The 20,122-nt window shown below is 34.9% G+C and overlaps 1 protein-coding gene across 4 annotated transcripts in view; it reads left to right on the top strand.

Annotated features, from left to right (window-relative positions):
- ZNF280D (zinc finger protein 280D) overlaps window positions 1-19,206 on the top strand; it is a 53,331-nt gene extending 34,125 nt beyond the window's left edge. For 2 of the 4 annotated variants that reach the window (XM_064517413.1, XM_064517412.1), the window contains 4 exons: window positions 459-521; window positions 1,048-1,166; window positions 1,356-1,392; window positions 14,969-19,206. In XM_064517413.1, the coding sequence (XP_064373483.1) occupies window positions 459-521; window positions 1,048-1,166; window positions 1,356-1,392; window positions 14,969-15,608 (859 nt within the window). In that variant the 3' untranslated portion in view covers window positions 15,609-19,206. Of the gene's footprint in view, window positions 1-458; window positions 522-1,047; window positions 1,167-1,355; window positions 1,393-4,070; window positions 4,169-14,968 lie in introns of those variants that run through there. The other 2 variants (XM_064517415.1, XM_064517414.1) reach the window with 2 other exon arrangements.
- Window positions 19,207-20,122: the final 916 nt, after the last annotated feature.

The raw sequence follows: 20,122 nt of genomic DNA, 5'->3' as shown, positions 1-20,122 counted from the left end.
GAGCTTACTCCAGAACAGGAAAGGGGAATCTAAGGTTAGCTTTTCCTTCTGTTGCCCACGCACTGGATGATATCATACTCAACCATACAGCAGAATAGCCAGTCTTTTCTCTTTCATGTTTCCTTGATGCTAATTCAGCAACAGAAGCAGCATCAGATGTTCTGGGGTTTCTTTTTTTTTTCCCCTCCCTCTTCTGCCCAGACTTATTTTTTTCTTCTTCGTAAACTGAAATAACTAGAAGTTGAATCTAGCGATGTGACTTTTCAGTGTTCTGAATTAAGAGATGAGATTCACAAACCTGTAAGCCTTCAGAAATCTAATGTTTTAGAATAATGCAGGTCAGTAGATGAGCCTTTTATTTTCATGTCTTGCCATAAGCGAATTGCAGTACCAATTTACAGTGTAGGGGATATGTGGAATAATATACTCAAGAAGTGCTAATGTTTCTTTCTATTTAGTTTTCATAGTGCTCGTCCAAGTAAAAGATTTTGGATCTACAAGAAGCATTCAGAAGAGCTAAGGTAATTTCCTTTATCAGTTACAAATCATTGTATTTTTACTTCCTGCTAGTGAGCTGACTGGTTAAATGAGACAAGAACCTCTTGAATTTCTAGCCTTCCACAGTTTAGAAAGAGCAGGAAAATAGAAATGTTAGCTCTTCCATCAGCAGTGTTTACTTCAGAGGCAAATATTTGCTGCTTATCCACAATTCTTAACTTCTTTATCAAATCATTTAAAAGATTTCCCTTCCTCTGTCCTCCAGTTCTTCATAATGTATAAAATGAAGAAGACAAAATCAAACTCATGCTTTACAGATAAATTAGTCTGAAGTGGCATTCTTTATTTGTTTAGCATTTCGCAGAGGTGTCCTGGGGTTCCTAGGCACTGGTTTCAGTTCAAAAGATAAAGAGTATTTTTTGTGACACAGTTTATTCGAAGTTGCATGAGTTCATCGTCGTGTATAGTCTGTCCAGTTGCGATGAGTTAAGCAAAACCCTTTCATAAGCATGTGGTATTTATGCTTTCTTTTTACTTTTTCTTCTCTAGAGGTGTGACTGTAGTATGTCTTAATTGCGATTTCCTGACTGATGTTTCTGGCTTAGATAACATGGCCACACATCTGAGTGAAAACAATACTCATACTTGTCAAGTTATTATAGAAAAAGGTGAGTGCATATAATGTCTTTTTTCCTATAGTGTACGTACATATAAATATGTGCACATGTGTGTCTGTGTTACTACAGTCCTTTTTTCAGTTGCATTAACATCATTTTTGTTCATTTATGCTTGAAAGTGAGTACTTGTGTATTTCCACATTTAAAAATATCTTTAATTAAATTTTTTTTTATTTTCAGTTTCTGTAGATTTCCCAACTGCTGAACAAGTATCTGAGTAAGTTTTGTTTCAACACTCAATGTTTATTGTTTCTATTAATTTAGCGACAGATGGCCAAAAGTTGCGCTTTGAATTTGGGTTCTTCTTGAACTTCTTGGAATTTAAAATGTACAGATGCACATAGACCTGTACTTTACTAAGTGCTTTTTGCTCTTGACCACATCCAGAGTTACAGGAGTGGGGATATAAGGTGATTGCCTAATGCAGCCAAAGTCACTAACAGGCTTTTTTGCTCAGTTTGGCCAAAGTCATGAGACATGAATAGTTCTTGCAGTATTAGAACATCTCAGTCTTGAGCTTGAGTCTAGACCTAGAGAGAATGTTACTTCAACCTGTTTTGAATACTAAAAATATTAAATGAATATTTCCTGTTCTTTAAATTATATTAATATAAATACAAAAAAGTTTGTGGTCTTCACTGAAGTAGAACAAATTCAGATTTATTCTTTTATAAATATTTAGAAATGATTTTGAAATTGATGTCATTTATGACAAAGGTATCCTGTCTAACGTTAGTTTTTTGAATGACAACGTGCAAAGAAAAATTGGCTTTTGGTTTTCATTTTTTAAGGCTTTGAAAAAGTCTGCAATGTTGTGGAAATTGTGTTGTAGGGTTTGGGGTTTTTAACTGTAGAAGTATCGGATATACCCAGTCTTCCCTGATCAAACTAGAACAGTACCCGAGACCATTTCATGTAGCTTGTGAGCCTGCTTGGAGAGTGAGAAGTGTGTCAGTTAGTTAAACATTTGAGTTCTCTCTAAACCCAGTCAGAATGCAGGAATGAAAATGTCAATTAGATTGCAAAGTAATTTTTTTTTTTTTTAAGGATGGAAGAAAATAATTTAACACAGAGTTAACAGCAAGGTGTCATTGACTACATGTAGCCTGTAGTAGGATTCTGAAAGGGATTAGATACTCATGTGTAATGAGAACAGCCACAATATATTGGATGGGAACCTTTCCAAAGGGGAGAGAAGTTCTTACGCTCTGAGCATACGTCAGTCTTCACTGAGTGTTAGAAAAAAAACATCTTCAGTGGACAGGTTACTTTATAACTGTCAAATATTTTCTTTCTAGTTTGCATAGAGTAGCCAGGAAAAGTAGATACTGGAATATTGCATCTGATCTAACCATGGAAATACCTATCTCTGGCTATGAGGAATAAAAATTTCAAACCTCTACTACTAACTGTTTCCATCGTATAAGATATAGTTCAATGAAACTGGTTGTCTGATGGGAAGACTGATAGGCATTTAAAAAAATTGATGATATTCTGGCAGGAAAGAACAAGGAAAAGAAGTTAATTCAGGAAACCATTCCAAAAAGCCATTAAAAATGAAATTCCTGATTTTTTTGGAGCACAGAATACAGAAATTGGACAAAACACTGGAAAAGGTGATTTAGGAGGGTGTTACATTCATTTCATTAATCCAGGGTGGTTTGTGTCCTTTAACAGTAACCACAGAAAAACAGTGTGAAGCTGTGACACAACTTTAACTTTTCTGCTTGGAGCTGGCATTAGATGTTGAGTATTAATACATGCTGAATTATACATAAGAAAAGGTTAGAATGCATTGAATGATCGGGGAAGAGGTAGCGTTGTGGCAATCTGTTGTCACTAGTGCACAAGGATTTTGCTGCCTTGAATACATTACGGAGATGTCGTAAGAATGTTGGATGTCCAAGGTATATATTATTCAAGAACAGGTGGGTGAGCACCGAAGAGATTTAAGAGTCAGCAATATGTGCGGGTTTGTTTCTGTGAGCCATTAGTGTGTTAGTGTAGGACAGATAACCATTATTTTTTGAGAGCTCTGCCATTGGTATAAAATTAATTATTGTGACTCCTTGAGGTGGTGTAATCTATGTTGATGATGTTTTTTAAATTGTCATGTTTATAGACTTCATTAGTTTCAGTAAATCTTGTGCTGTTCTGTATTTTAATTTTCTGATACTTTAGACAAGAGCATTGCTGAACCTAAGGCAGCATGAACATATCTGTGTAGCGGTGCCAGATTTTCGTATCTGTTATTTGCAGTACAGAGTATACACAAGATAAAGCGTGTGCATGTTTTTATGAGATGATTATTCACAGTGTTCTCTGATTAGCTTTGGAAGAAGAGGAGCTCACAGGCAATATAGAGAACTACTGCCATGTAGTTTCTCTGTGATCTGTGAGCTTTTCTTCCCATTCTTTGACCTATAATTTGAGATATGAGTTATGAGGCTCTTCAGAATAACTTCTTCATTGTTGGACACAGTGACTCACCACTACACTCTTGAAATTAACACTTCTGTTGGATCTTGTCTTGTATCTCTTAGACCTTTTACTGGTGTCTTATAATGTACATCAGACTGCACGTGTTGTAAAACTCATCTTTGTTGCTAATGACCAGACAAGTTCTATGGGCTCTGTGTAGTGTTAGTGAGACTGTCTTTGGGCCAAAATCCTGCCATTTGTCATGCAGGTAACCCGCCTGGAGAAGTTCCAGCAGGAACTGCTTTTTAAATTGTTCATGTACATGAAGTTGCTCTGTTTGTTGTTTAGTGATCCATCTTGTGCTGAGGGAACAAGGCTTAGCTGTGCCAATGCTCTTCTAATGCTCAACTCTCTGCTTTACACAGCAGTTAACATGTTTTTTAAATGAACTGACAGTAGACATTTTTGTTGCAGGGGAGTTGAAAGTGAGCAGGTATCCTATACGGTCTTGGCTCACTGATACATCATTGTGGAGCAGAAAAGTGAAGCCAGTCCAGCTTGGGATTATTTTGGTATGTAAGCGAACAAGCATCCATACCAGATCCTTCCTTTTTCTTCACACATTGAAGCTGTGGTATTCTCTTCTTGCATCTCTAAGGCAGCAGATCTGGTCTTTTCTCCCAACCCTGTAGTCTGGCAAAGGCAATTCTGTGATATTGTTCTCTGCTTTGCAGCATTAACTTACAGCTTTTGGGGTTATGCTCCTTTGAAGGGAGTTTCATTTATGTGATGAAATGTTTCTTCTCTGCTCACTGTTTCCTCAGGTCTGTCAGTATCATCCCAGGTTAGAGCAGCGTATTCACAAGGATCTGTATTTGTTAACAGCAAAGCCCATTTTGTTCTGAGGTTGATCCTGGCTTCTGAAAGTAAAGGACTTTGTCATTCTCTCTGAGTATTCACTTAAAACATACGTGTCCTGATCTGTTTAATATTCAAGTTGCATTTTGCCTGCTAATGACTTTACAGTGTACAGTGGCAAAATATGCTTTGGATAACTTCTCCCACATGTAACTGCATAAGCTGAATCTTGGCCAAAGGAAATTATTAGCTGCTTTACTCTGGTAGATAAGTTTCTTTCTGCTCCTAGATACTGTATGAGGAAAGCATGTGATGGAAGCAGGTGTATTTGAGCCTTGACTCTGAAGGTTGAGAAACCATGTTCATTCACACCTTGTTCTTTGGTATCATCTCTCATCTTCAGAGATGTTCTACTCAGGCTGCTTGAGATACCTGCTGCTTTTGATTCCACTGCTTTCAATGTCATCTATAGGTCTAGCTTATCTATGGCAAGTTTATCCATCAACAAGTTGTCTGTATTTATGATGAGCTTTTCTTTTGTCATCATGAACAACACCTGATGTCTCTCCAAACCTGACCTCCTGCTTACAGCAGATATATTTCTAGGTTGAATCTCCTAATTTACTAGCTTTCAAGCAACTTAATAGGTACAGCTAATCTTGCTATGAGGTCAGTCACTGTTACCACCTCCCACTTATGAGAGATTCGTTCTGATGAATGCAAGCTGTTCTTGATATGCAGTACTTTCTGCATCATCAGACTAAGATTATTCCGTTCTTTGGCTACATTTTCATCCTCTTCACCTCTAGTATACAAACAGTAAAAATTTTTGTAATAGTGCCACAGTGGTATTGCTAATAATAGCAAGGATCCTGTCATTCATCGTCTTTTATGTGTATTTTATAATTGACTACTGCACACTTAATGTTATACTTGATTAGTACTCTATAAAGTCTTGTTCTTTTTGCCACTTGTTTTTTTCTTCTGACAGAAGGCATGTTCTCTCACATGCTGCTGATCAACTTGGAGCATCAGTGACTTACTACAAGTTTTTTCTTATGGGACTTGTTTCTGGTTTTGACATAATAGCATTAGATAGTGAGTTGTGTTTTCACTGCGAACATGCATTTCAGAGAAAATTGAACCCAAGATATTTCACTTTCACTAAGGCTTTTGGCAACAACCAAAACTGGGGTGTGATTGCAGATTTCCATGGCTTTCAGAAGTGTTCTCTAAGGGTTTTCACAAATAACTTCAGATCAGTGTGTCAATCCAGTGTAATGTGACCTATACCCATTTTGAATGCTCACTTAGATTATCATTTGATTCTTATACTGCTTTGGTACAGAAATACATTGCTTAAGTTTCAGATTTGTGATTAAAATACTGGTAAGTTACATACAAATTTGCCAACCTTGTGTAAATACAGGCAGTAATGACTGATGTAGAAACAATTGGCATCATGGTGTCCTGTTTTCATTTCTGCGAGGATCTTAGAAAAGTTGCTCATGTGGAAAAGTCATAATACAAAAAGTGTGTTAAACCATGCAAGTAAACCTGCCTAACTCATGCTTTACTCCTGATGGTTCCAATTACTTCTCCCATGCCAGTCATGCAGCATATGGGACCGTATCTGCAAAGACAGAGCATGAACATGCCTGCTATGACCAGCTTATGTAATGGGAGGGAGGTGTTTTGTTTTGGGAGGTATTTTCAGGTGTTTGAGTGTCACTGAATTGTGGGTTTTTAAAAAAGACATGTGCCTATAGGGCAACCTTGCTTGAATTAGCAAATTCTATACTACCTTTGCTTTGAAAGTCTTTTGGACAAGAAAGTGAATGTTTCAGGTATTAGGGGCTATCTAAATGCTTGTAACTGTAGCTTTGTGCTTAGTAACATTTCTTTATTGATGATAATAATAGCAAGTTCTTACATAGCCATTTTCATTGCTATCCCCATTTTACAGATGAGAAACAGAGTGAAGCAATATGAATTCCATCTTTCTTTTCTCATTCAGTCATTAACACTGTAGAGCACCTTAGGGTACAAGTACCTTTTTCCTCCTTCTTAACTGTGCGTTCACATGTGCCTTAATGTAGTCCTATTTCTTCGCCATAAATGCTCATACATATGTTTGTTTTGGGGGTGGGAAGGGAGGCTTGTGTTTTATGAATCATTTGCTCTACTCAGGTTATATTTTTCAAAATGGATATTTTTACTAAAAACTGTAGTTCTCAAAAATCAGCTTTCTGTTCCTTCAGTCATGGACAGGGTTAAATTTGTAATGCATGGGTATAGCTCAGTTGAGTGGCTGCATAACCTAAGTGGCTCAAGATACTTTCTAAAGTTGTTTTCCAGAAATTCTTGTGGCTGTAGTCTTCTTACAAAAGGCTACTTTTTCTTAGGAGTGGCTGGGAAAGGGAAGTTTGGCAAAAGATTCCAACTAGTTTTCAGTATTGCTTACCCAAAGAAGGTGTGGGAGCCATTCTGTGGCTGTAATAAGACATTATAGATCACTGGGAAGATAGTTGCTCATGATCTGAGCTCTGTGTATGTGCAAATGTGCATGCATTTTATTATGTGACAGAGGAGAAGCTGTGAGACTGTGTGAACTTAAAGAACGCCCTGCTCCATGCTTGGGCTGTGCATGTTGGAAACGATCTACTTAATTGACTCCAAATCTTTATCTTCGTTTCATTAATGATGCCTAGCTGAATCGTTATATATCAGGCAAAATTTCAAATCCACCTGAAAGTGGATTTGAAAGTGCCTAAAGGAATGTTCTTATTTACCTGGCTTTTATTCTGTGGTCAAAGTCAGAGCCTCTTTGATTTTTTTTGTGGCCAATCATTTCTATTGAGTATCTCGATTAAGCTGAAATTTTGTGCTCAGCTACGTTTTTGGGGAGCTGTTTTCTTTTTTGGGGGGTGATGGTGTTTGCTTCTTGGGGGGGGGTGTGCTTTTTTTTTTTTTAATTAGTTGCTTTTCATTGTTCTTAAAGCTTATTTTTATATAGAAAGAAAAATCATTGGAGAATTCTGTAGAATTTTCAAAATTGCTGTGATGGATGTGGACGAACAGGCTGTACTTACCAGAGATGGTCACAATCTTTGTTCATTTTCATAATGCACTTTCTTACATCTCTGGAGCTACAGTATTTCTGGAAAGTACCTGGCCTCTGTTGCTGTTTGAGGACTATAGGGATGGAACTCTTTAGAAAGTGAACTCTTGGACCCAAAAGATTTAAGACTTATGTAGAAGTGCTGGGAGCATCACAGGGTGAACTGTATTTTAATGTCCATTTATGAACCTTCTGTTAATTATACATTAAAAAGAAGGAATTACCTTCTAAAATATATTCTGAACTTTAATTATATTTAGGAACAGATCAGTAATCCAAGGTTCACTTCAAAAACAAAATAAATTTGTCAGTTTGAATTTCTCTAAGCTATAGAAATATATGGCCACAGAAGTCCAGCAGAATTTGATCAAGTAAAATATAAATATATTAAATCATGTATAAATGCTGCATCCAATTCATACCCATTTATTCTGGTGGTAAACTTTCCATTTTCTCAGAGAACAAGACCAGTAAGTATGTCCTTGGATATACACTATCTGATTTATTTGTGTCTAAATTGTTCTGTTCTTTGAAATTATGTCATTAGGGACTGCTTTTAAACAAATTACTGTTTTCATCATTAAAGCAGTGAAGCTAAGCTAAGTATTAGGTGCTGGTTCATATTTTGCTGGTATTGCTACTCATGATTAAATACTTCAGAGTATTCCAAGTCCCTGACCTGAAAAATGTGTTGTCATTTGATTTACCCTAGTGTTTTTCTTACTGTTAATCAGATGCACATTTTTACAGTGCTAACATAGGAGTGTTTTTATAAAACAATTTTTTGATTCTTATTTTTGCCATCGCTTCTTATGAATTAAGAGGTAATAATTAAAATAATCATAAATGGCTGCTCATAATACCATCCCAATTGTTGTTTACCTGCTAGGATGTTAGTCTTAATAGGTGGTGGTGGAGTACTGAAAGTGTGTTAAAGTTATTGAAAAGGTCCTTTTTAAGGTCCTTTTTCTTTTTTTTTGTTTTTTTGTTTTTTTTTTTAACACTGCTTTTTTTCTTGGATTAATTTAGGAAGATAGGTGTGGTAGATATCAGATCAAATATTAGCTGTGCACTTTTCATAAAGTTTAAGTTGGTAAAATTGTTCCTCGTGTCAAGTATTGTGTACCTTGTAGAAAGCCATTAAGGCTCACTGAGGTCATAAATCATTTAATTTATGATTAATAGCATTATTTAAATGTAACAGAGCAAGCATCATACTTCAGCAGATTAAACTTGGCTTTAATGCAGGATCAACAAAGAAGATACAGACATAAGCAATTTTGAGGTTTTTGTTCAGGTTGGTGGATTTTGTGTTTGTGTTTTACAGGAAACCTTTGAAAGGTTAGATTTTATGTTAGAACTGATGATTTAACAAGGTTTTGTAGGAGACATACTTCTTGATATCTCTGGTAGCATTTTCTTAAATAAACACAGAAAATCAATTTTAGTGATGTTGTGATAAGCTGTTTAATTAATGTGGTTTTAGAAGTCAATAAATTTAAATAATTTATAGCTAATCTAATGTATGGGCTGTGCTTGTTAAGGTATTTTGAAGGAAGTATCTCCTCCAAATTGTCGTTGGAGGTCAGTACGGTTGCTGTGAAGTAAACGACAACTTTTTTCTGGATAGTTGGGTTATTGTAGATGTTATAATTTTAGAATAAAACAAAATTATTTAATTTTTTGTTTTGCAGAATGTTTTTGTTAGTCATAATGTAGCTTTATGCACTGTAAATGTACACCTCGTCAGATTTATTTCAGACTTCAAATACTTTACAGGACTATACTTTGTTTCAGTCATGGTTTGAAGGGCCTTGATTGTGAGGAGAGAATTAATCTATTTCTCATGTAGAATTGCAGTAAGCAATAGCAGAAAAATGCTATTAGCCCCTTTAAAACTGTTGCTTCTTGTTTTTTTCATGAGGTGAGGTAACTGGAACATGTAATGTAAAAAACATATCATGTAATTTCTGTGTACCCAATAAAACATTTCAAAATTTGGAAATGCTCTTTTGGAACTCCAAAGTACATTTAAGCTCTAAATAACTTCTAAAATTGATTTCAGAATTGATTTCAGATTACTGAATTGTTTTCTTACTGTAAGTAACTTCACCCTTCTTATCCCTATTCTAAACATGTAGTATTTGAAAACATTGAATCTTAAGTCATTATCCACTAGGTTAAAGACCGAAATCTCCATTAAAGAGAGAGAGAAGCTAAGTTGGAGGTAATATCTCTTTTTTTTTTTCCTCCACACAGTATTAACGATATCTCTGAACTTCATGACTAGTTTGAAGATGCATGTCAAGAAGCTAAATGATCTCATAGTACATCATCCCAACATTTTGCAAAAATACTATCTTTAGATATGAATTTACAGAATTTTCTTCTGAAGAAGTTGTTTTTTCCTGTTGCCCTTCAGAAAGGGCAGTCTGTTACAGAAGGCCCATCCTGTATGGGAGTGGAAGGAAGTCCTTAGACCTTATAAAGATTTTTTCATGTAATGCTGCTTGCCTACTCTCAAAAGCACAAAGGGTGTTTTTGTTTTGGTTTTTTAGAACAGAAGTGATGATTCTGTAAAAATGGGATAAGCCTGTCCATCTTCTTTCAGCAGTGTTGAGGAAAAGAATTCTGAAACAAACATAGTAAAGCTTCTTTCCATAGATCCCGTTTCTAAATTGGTAAATGGCAGTGTTTTTGTCTTAGTTGCCTCCTCTTGGATGGAGGTATGTGGGTTCTGTGTGATAGAGGAACTATAACAAAAAATATTTTAGAGGATAAACTCATTCTATCTTTACCATACAGTTTTAAAATTCTTGCCAGATGATTTGGCCTCATTGAACCATAATACACTGACTGTGTGGAAAAATACTATGTTAAAAGTATTAACACTGTTTAAACAGTTCTGAATATTTAAAAAGGTTGTGATACAAACAATCATTTAAGATATTTATCTTTCCCTATATAAGGTGATCATTTTTATTTTAAAATCACAATTCACTGATAGTTGTATTCTGACAAAAAATTGTTTTAACTTTCTAATTTTGTCACTTACGCATTTACTGTTTTCTTAATGAGAGTAAGATCTTATATGGGCAGAATGCCCTATAGTACAGGAAATGCTTTTTGAAAACTCCTTTTACTGTTTCCAGATACCAGGTTTCAGTTGCTTGCTTTTCTACCACTTTAAAAGTGTTCTCCTTTTAATTTCTTTATTCTAGTCATATGCAGCGTATGCCAAATAATTTGAACTTTACTTTCACTTAAAATGCTTGCTTAAGAATTGAGACTAAATGGTTCAGGTATTAGAAGCTAACTTTGTCTTTCAGCTACAGATCAGTCAGCAGTCACTGTAATTCTGATGGAGTATTATGTACTATTTTCACCTGTCCTTGTATTTAAATATGTAAAAATAAATATAATTGAGTCTTCTGTTCAAACTGTTTCAGTTCAATAATACTTCAGTGGCTTTAAGACAGAGACAGTTAGAATATTATAGCTCTAGCGCCAGAGATTTTCAGTCCTCAAGCAATTTTTTTTCTTCGGCTTTTATTCTGCTTTTAAGCCAAGGTAGCTATGTTGACATTAGCAAGTAGTGTTGACATTAGCAAGTAACATTGACATTAGTGCTACAAGAGTGGATCAGTAGATCAGAAGAGTTGATTCTGAGGAGCCTACTTCTTTACTGCATTGTGGTTCAGAGGCTTTATTTTGTACTAGACTTCTGTCCCTTGGACAAAATGCACGTAGTTCGAAGCTGTGTGGAACATCTGTTGTTGGACTCCTGTGGACCCAGCTTCTTTAGGAGCTGCAGAATGTTTGGTGCACTTCTGCATCAGAACTTCCAGTTCAATTTTCTTCAAAAAGAAGTTTGTGTATACTAGAGCTGTTCTGTAAACCCAACCAGTATGTGGTAAGTGGGAACAATCAAGGATTTTGCCTCAAAACCACGCTACTGTGTCAAACCAAAATGTTAATGTAAATGCAGCCATACCATGGGTTTTGTTACTGGAAATACTTTTCCACAGAGTGAATGTGTGTATGCACATAATGTGCAACTACTGTGTAAATGACTGTAAAATTATCACTTATTTATACATCTGTTCTGAAGCTGTATGATTTTTTTTCTTGCTACAGAATTTTTCAGATCCTTTTGATTTCTGTTGAATTTTCAGTTCCCTTATACTGTTACCAGTACTGTTTGCATACAATGTTAGAGTAGAAAGAGTAGTTTCATTCCTAATGTTATGTAGAAGGCTATTCTTTTTCAGCTACTGCCTTACAAACACAATGATTTCTTGAAGTCCTGTATGAGTTCTGGGAGACTTGGTGTGTCCCTGTTGCTATGTTTTGCCTTTTCATCTGCAGTCCTCAGCAGAGGTAAAATATTTTGTTGGAGAAGTGTTGTATCTGAATTAGCTTTTATATTCAGTGATCTTTCAGATCACTGTTTTCTGTGGATAACTGTTTTTGTAGTGGTGATTGTTTTGCAAAAACTTACTCAGTTTTATATTATACTCTGTCGGTATAAATGACTGGTGGGAAGGTGCTCGTATGCTAATGAGAGGCAGCTTTTTTTTCCACATCAGAAAGGAATCTTTTTATAGACTTTTCCCCCTGCCAAGTGCTTCACCAAAAGTGAGCGAGAATGAGCCTGGGTTTGGACAAAGCTGGGATTTTGATGACTAGAAGGTGAGGGAGATTGTGATGGATTCTCTCTATATGTTAAAGGCAGGTTTCTCCTTTGAAGAGTTTCTCATTGTGTGTGCGCGCGCGCGTGTGTGCGCGCGTGTGCGTGTGTGTATATATATACGTATATGTGTGTGTGTGTGTGTGTATATATGTGTATATATATATATATATATATATATATATATAAAATATATATATATAATATATAAAAAATCATTTGGGATTTCCAGCATGGAAGCACTTCTCTAAGTGTGTACTAATGAAGCATTAACAATCTCTTTATTTAAACCCATTTTTCACATACCTGTGTCCAAAATTGTTTGCTCACTTTGCAACTGTATCTCACCCTCATGCGCACTTGTCGAAAAGTAGTATCTAAAGCACACATATGTATACTGTTTCATGAAGACTGGACTAGTTTTCATATGAAAACAATTCTAAATATTTACTAGAATTTGTAAGGCTCGGTATAGCTTAAGTCTGATTACATGGGGTACAGCTTTTCTTAATGCTTCTCTATGAGAGGCGAAGTAATTAAGAGTAGTTATGGCATGGCCAGTTGTGAGAGCCACAGCTGGCAGTTGGTTCTGGGTGGTGGCGGCTTTTGTGCTGGAGATCAGTCTTGGCTAGTCCATCAAATGTTGCCTTTTTTGTTCTTTTCTAGGAGCTTTGAGAGGGAGGAAAAGAATTTGGGTAGAAAATTTGAGTTCTGGAGAATGTTCTTTATTGTTTTTGATAACATAATAGGAAATTCAAAAAAGCATAATAAATGCAATAACCCTTTCTGTCTGGCAGTAGTAGAAAATACAGGTTGCAACTGGGTGAGGAGGCTGAACTCTCTCTCGAGTTAATTCCTTATTATGAATGAAAGAGGTTCTTAATGACTATCTACCTCGGTGACTGATAAGATTTCACCTTTCAAGAATCTCCCTGTAGTCTTTTCTTACTCAAAATATTCCTCTGTTTTAAAGTAGGGTATGGAATATTCCTGGATTGGCTTCTTTAAGTGAAAGTAAAACTTGAAAACGGATTTCTGAGTGTTTGTAGAATGTAGCACCTGCACAAGAATAACTGCAACCATTTTCTGTAAATTCAACTATTATTTAACATAGCAGATCATACTAATTGTTTTAAGTTGCTGCATCATAAAGTAATGTTTAGACACTCAGCTTGAAAATATATCATAAAAGCCTAATAGCAGGAAATCAGTTATTCTTCTATTTGTCTGTTGTTTCAGGATAACTGCAATGCAGTGAACTCTTACTTGTCTAGATGTTTGGCGCCACTCTGTGTTTGAAATGTTCCCTGAAGAGATTTGAAACTTGATTTAAAACTACTTCAGGCTAACCCAGTAGAAACTAGGCTTAGGCAACCAGTCCAAAGAATGGCAACATTTTGTGTTTCAAGAGTTTTAGAACAGTCTGTTGCTTAGCCAATGTTAAAAATGGTTTTAGCCAGAAGTGATTTCAAACCATTTTTAAAACTGTTGAAGAAATAAGCTAAAATGCTTTTTAACAAATAACATTTTTGGTGTTATTATTCTCTCTCACTTCTCTTAGCTGCATGTCACTGTTAAGAGACTATTTTCAGTTTTAGATTTAAAAATTGGACTTACTAGCTCCTAATTTAACTTCTTATATAGATTTTATATCAGAAAATAGTTCTTCAGTCTTTTCATTCTGAAAAATTTTGAATGGATTAGAAATGATTTTACTCTTTACTCAAAATGGCTTTTTACCAAATCAAAATCTGTAAAACAAGAATTGAGTTCTCTTATTGCAAGGATGAGGGAAGTTGCTGTTCCTATGAAGAAATTAGGAGAAATATTAGAAACTATTATTTAGGATTTTTGACTACTGGAATACAAAAATATGAGCAAATTGCATATGGTAATATGACTAGACCATTTTCTATTTCTGTAGGTACAGGTGGCATCTGAGGTATACAGTTCAGTGTTTAGAGCATTCTGATTTTTTTGGTCCCTTTAGAGCACTGCATGTGGCTTTATTGAAATAATACAAAGTTTAAACAATAATTGTAATTGTTTTGCATATAAAGTTTGTATGCTGTGTCTTAGTTTTTGTTATATTTTACTTGCATAATTCAGTGTTGTTTTAAGTTTCCTTTTTATCAACATATGCTTTTACTCTGGAAAAGTGACTATAAAAATGCTACTTCAGATTCACTTGTTTAGTGAATCCGGATTTCTAACTAATCTAACTTTTCAATTTAAGTGAATATAGAATTCTAGCTGCTAACTTCTTTCTCTGACTCCTGCTAATAGTGCAGAGACAAATCAACAGTACAAGGTTATGAATTAGCTTCTTTTGCTCGTATATCATCAGCAGAAGTTTCAAAATAGTTGTATCTGCATCAGAGTCAGAGGCTGCGCATATAGAGGTTACCACTCCTGTTGTATTTTGGAAAACCACACAAGTCATACAAAGGGGACAATTTAACCCTCCAAGTATTCATTTCTGGTGATGAAATGCAAGCATTAAAGAATACTAAGTGATTGTTAAATAAAAAGTTTAATTTGTAACAGGTAAGAAAAATGTAAATTCAGCCCATCTTGCTATGAAAATGTGAGAAATATTAAAAGGAGAAACTGCAATACCACTCTGAGTATCACTTTGCAGAATACAACTATGTATTGTTTTCTTACCTGCTATTGAAATAACTCGTTTTGTTTTGTTTTTAGCAAACAAGAACATGACTCTTCAGAGGAAACAAAAGAACACAACAGAAATCAAACTAGCCAAGTTGTATCAGTTGAAAAAGGTGAAGAAAGTTCATCATCAAATACAGAAAATGTTCCCAATTTGGAACTTGACAGCAATGACAACAGCTCTAAGAACGCCTTGGATGAGAAAGGAGCATGTTATGATTCAGATAATAACAAACAATTAGTAGAAGAGAAACAAAAATGTATTCATGATGAAAGTCAGTTGAAAAATTGCCAAAGTTCAGATAACATTGTCTCGAATGACCAGACTAAAGTACATAGCTTGGATGAAACTGCATTGTCATCATTGAAAGCAAGGGACTTAAAGCTAACATTGGGTGAAGATGTTAGTTTTGAGCAGTTTTTGAGAAAAAGAGATGAACCTGAATCAGTTAGTTCAGACATTAGCGAGCAAGGCAGTATTCATTTGGAGCCTTTGACTCCATCAGAGGTACTAGAGCATGAAGCTACCGAAATTCTACAGAAAGGTAAAGTTGCGCCTTCATCAAAGAAAGCTGGACTACTCTCTGAACAAACAAATGAGACTTCTAAAGAAAGCAGTCCCAGCAGAATGGAAACAACTGTAAACAAGACAGATGAAAAGGAAGCAAGCTGAAATTATGTTAATATTTTATTCAGTTTATTATAAATAATGGTAAGAACACCGTGGACCATTCCTGATGAGTGTGCTCATTGATGCTAATTATTAAAAAAAGGCACAGAAGGAAAATTTTGCATCTGAAGATAGTGTATACATGTATGTACAACTGAATTAACTCAACTTACAAGGAGTAACATGTTAAATTTATTTTCCAGTCTCTTGGATGTGGTTTATTTTACTAAACTGGCACTTGAAAGCAGGAATAAATTATTGTTTTCATAGTTAACTAGCCTGGAATAAGGTGACTTGTGAGTTGAGAAAAGATTTTTAAAAAGCCTTCTGTGAATATCATTAAAGAGCAAAATTTAGTGTGAATTTGGTTCTGAGGCTGAAATTGAGCACACTTGTAACAATGGTTATTGGTCTACTGATAATTTGGATAAACATAAAACTTCTTTGGATTTGGTGTCACATTCCTGTCTGTAAAAGCATGTAAACAGAATTATATGAACCTATGCACCTCTGTACAGGTGCAATCTTGCCAGGCTGTAAGCTTACCTTAATAAACTTTCAGTGAAAGTGGAATTATTACAATAAAAGTATATATTTGTGGGGTTTTTCCGTGTGCAAGCTGTGCAGAAATACCAGACATAGTTGTATAAAATAGGACATACTGCTGAAAGTACTGTAGCTGTTAGACTTTTACTGTTGTTTTAATTATTCTTAGTGGTAGACCCAGGGGAATGGTCTGTAAGTCAAACCAAAGTAAGGTTTAATGTAAAAACTGTGTTAAACAAAAAGGAAAAAGAAACCCCAAACTGGAAACATCAACTGGCATGCACTCTGCCATTTTGCAGCTGCTACTTGCTAACTGTTACAAAAATCACACAAGGGCATATAAAGTAGAACTGTACAGTTAAATTTCAGGACTTTTTGTACTCTAAATTATGTACAGAAAGATGGCTGCTGGATTTTTTGGGTTTTTTTGCTTTGTAGTTAGCAGCTAGGTATAGGAATGCATATTATTAACAGTAGCTTACTTTTATGACTTTGCTGCTCCATTTGAAACATTCAGAATGTGCTTTTGACTTACAGTTTTGTTTTTAATGAATGTTAAATGTTTTGAACAGCTGTTAAAGCACTGCTGTAAATTATCACTTTTTGAGTAAATATTTGCAACAAAATTTTGTCTTTGTGAATAATTTTATTACTCAGCTTGTAACTTTGGGAATAGTCTTCCCATCTTTTTGAAAAGACTTAATGGCAGTTCCCCAAAACTGTTTTATTTTAAAACTGTGATTTTTTGAGACATCTATGATTGTAGAATTAACTGAGCAAGTGCCTATGCATAACCATATTTTTGTAGCTGTATGTTGTGGTAAGATGTGCTAACTTTTTTAGATTATAAATATATTTTTCTGGGCCATCAGCAAGCAACTGAAGTCTGCTCTGTTCTCCTAAGTTAACTACGCTCAGCTGCTAAATGAGTTTAATCAAGAACAGTATTAGAAGGTTTAGAGACCATCCAGTTCACTGTTGGAGCCTCTAAACAACCATATTAATCCAATCATCTCAAAAGTTGTGCTTCAGATTCTAGAGAATTATATATGACTGAAAAATCAAAAGATTTGAAAGTAGTAAATGTTAAGTTCCTTTTATGTCTCTTCTAATTCTGAGCCTGTGAATTGCATCTTTATTTTCAGCCATGCAGGGTTATTAGAGGCCTTTTAATAAGGAAAGTGAAAATGTTTGCATAATCATACCTCAAATTAATGATTTCATTACTACTTTTAAAGAACAAGATATACAAAAGAAAACTGCATTTTATTGCTCTCAATTTTATCATTTGTTGTGTTGTTTGAAGTTCTTAAAGTGGCAGATCTTGGAGAGCTATGATTGACAGGTCTGTGTTCATGCATGAATGTATAGATGATTATAGGATAAAACATCCCAGTAAGGGCAGTTCAGAGGACTTAATTAGCTGTGGACTTGGTGTATATGTTACTGAAGGAGTTCCTGAGTGAATTTGCAGTATAAAAAATCCTGTCCACATAAACCCAGTACAATCTGTGGTATTTTTAATATGATTCATGATCGTCCATGCAGATGATATATCAGAGTCTGATGCTGGATATGTGGTTTTGGGAAAGATTAAGTTCAACTAGAACTACTTGTGGTAATGCAATATTTGGTTGTAATTTCCTCACATTTGTCTTTATTATGCAGTTTCATTGCAAAGTTATTTTAAAACATTTGCTATTTTAATAATATGAATTTTGATAGAAGCACCAAGTTTGAAGGCCGCTTGCCATCGAGAAGAGTTGGAGAATAAAACTCTGACTGAAAAACCTCCATATTTGGGGGAAAATATTATATGTATTCTAAGGTATTTAATATGTAAGCATTGCATATTTGGCTTGTTGCAACCCACATGAAGAATCTTTATACAAAAGGTAGTGTTAAGTATAAAAAGCCCAAATAGCTAACATCTGAAATAGCCCTTTCAAAGGAAGAAGTGAGAGAGTTTAGCAGGATTATCAGATTGCCTTAAATAGACAAGTAAAATGTATCATGAAAACAATGCCATGTTATTTTTGTGAAGGAGGAAAAACTAAAATTCATTACAGATCTCCCCCGCCCCCGTGCCATTTGAAATAATTCATTTGTTCTCTAAAGACTAAGAGATTAATTAATTAGGAAGAGAATCTCTATCACATATTTAAGAGGTTTCCTAGAGAGGAGTTAAATTGGCACTTTTGTCTGAAGGCACTGCAGAAGATCATGTTATGTTGAATGTAATTTGAAACCTTCCTCTGGGAAGAGAAGGTAATTCAGGTTTTCTGTTCATTTGAGTCATGTAAATTTTTCCGTCCAATCTTCAGTAGTTCTTATTCTGTGCTACCTCTCTTTTTGTACTTAAGAAAGCATTTTTCCTGAAGTTTTCATTGCTTTACTAAAAACAGTAAGTTAAAGTTAATTCTTGGTATCCATATTGGAATCACTGTTTCCCTTCATCTCAAAACATTTACCATTTTTGCTTGAATAATGATTTTGGGTTGTTTGTGTAACTTCTATTTTTAAAGAAATAGCACATGGCTAATGCTATCTCCATTATTTGCATTTAATGGAAAACTGTTGTAATGAACAGCTCATGGCCAGTCAGTATACTGTCATGTGGCTATTCCTCAAGTGCAGCAAACTTCTCAGTTTGCCTTGTGCCGTTTAGGAAAGAAACTTTGGAAAAGAAACTACTGAAGGTTCAGGTTTTCGTTGGTGGAATGAATGAATAAACTGAGGGGAAAAAATTAGATTGAATCATAGCAAATATTGAGTTCCAAATGTAGGTTGATGTATTACAAAGATTGCCCTTTTAACCAGAACCTAGAACAAACAGGACAATAATAAAATAAGTCTGTATTTTTGTTTTTGTTTTTTTCCCCCCCTTACTGGAAATGGAGAGAAAAAAAATCCATGGGCAATAGGTGTTAAGTAATTTTCCTTCATGCTTTACTGACAGAAGGCATTCAGGCATTGGAAACTGAGGGTCAGAGTTAGGAATCTGAATAACACTTGTTGTTCTGCAAAATCTACAAATAAAAGATCTCAAAGCTTTTTTGAGTGTAAGTATTGTTATTTGTATGCTAGTATACAAAAAACTGCTTTCTACATACTGTTGGATATATGGATGTTCCACCAAAGACACTGACGGTGGGCTGTTACAGTAGAGTTTTGTTAGAGACTTTAGGCATTTTTACTTGGGGCAGATGTTATACCTGATTGTTCTCTGAGGGTTTTGTTTTCATTAGAGCTTAATAGTTGAGGCTCATGATCTTTTCTCTAGTTGTATCTTTTTTTTTTTTGTCTTTTTTTAATGTATGCTTAATATTGCCTTTAGTAAAAATTGGTAGGTATGTTTTGTGATTACTTGGGTGGTTTTTTGCTTCTATTAATACCTTTACTTTAGTTCTAGTGTCATTCAGAAGGATGTCTTTAAGTGATGAAGCCCAGGATGTTATCTCCTTTGAACATTATTCTTCAGGCATTATTTTGACTATATATTTCTTCCCATTAATTGAGAGCTGGGAAAAAATTGTGTTGACTGTTATTTCATGTTAGTTTGTGGACATCTTGCAGAAAGTTCTATGCTACATTCCTTTGAGTTTAGGTCACTGTTCTGACTCTAAAACATGTGATTAAAATTTAGTATTCAATTATTTTATTGACCCAAATGAACCATGTTAGGTTGTTTTTTTCCTCTATTGCATCACACTTTAAAAAAAAATGAAAAATGCTTAGCTGAGAAACATTTCATTCTCTAGGAGATTGTAGTTGCTGTGCCTGCAAGGTGCTGTAAAACTAGTGCATCTATTGATGGAAAATAATGTAGTTTGCTCTTTTTGAAGTTTACTTACTATTCTAATTTTTTTTTTAAGGAAACTGATGTTTTTATGACAACCATAGGGATAACTGTGATACTATGTACATTAGCATTTTAATTTGGTCAAATTTAGCTTCATATTAAGGAAACT

The sequence above is a fragment of the Dromaius novaehollandiae genome, chromosome 10 (genome assembly GCF_036370855.1).
Source record: "Dromaius novaehollandiae isolate bDroNov1 chromosome 10, bDroNov1.hap1, whole genome shotgun sequence".
NCBI classification, from domain to species: Eukaryota; Metazoa; Chordata; class Aves; order Casuariiformes; family Dromaiidae; genus Dromaius; species Dromaius novaehollandiae.
This window is presented reverse-complemented; position numbering and strand designations above follow the sequence as displayed.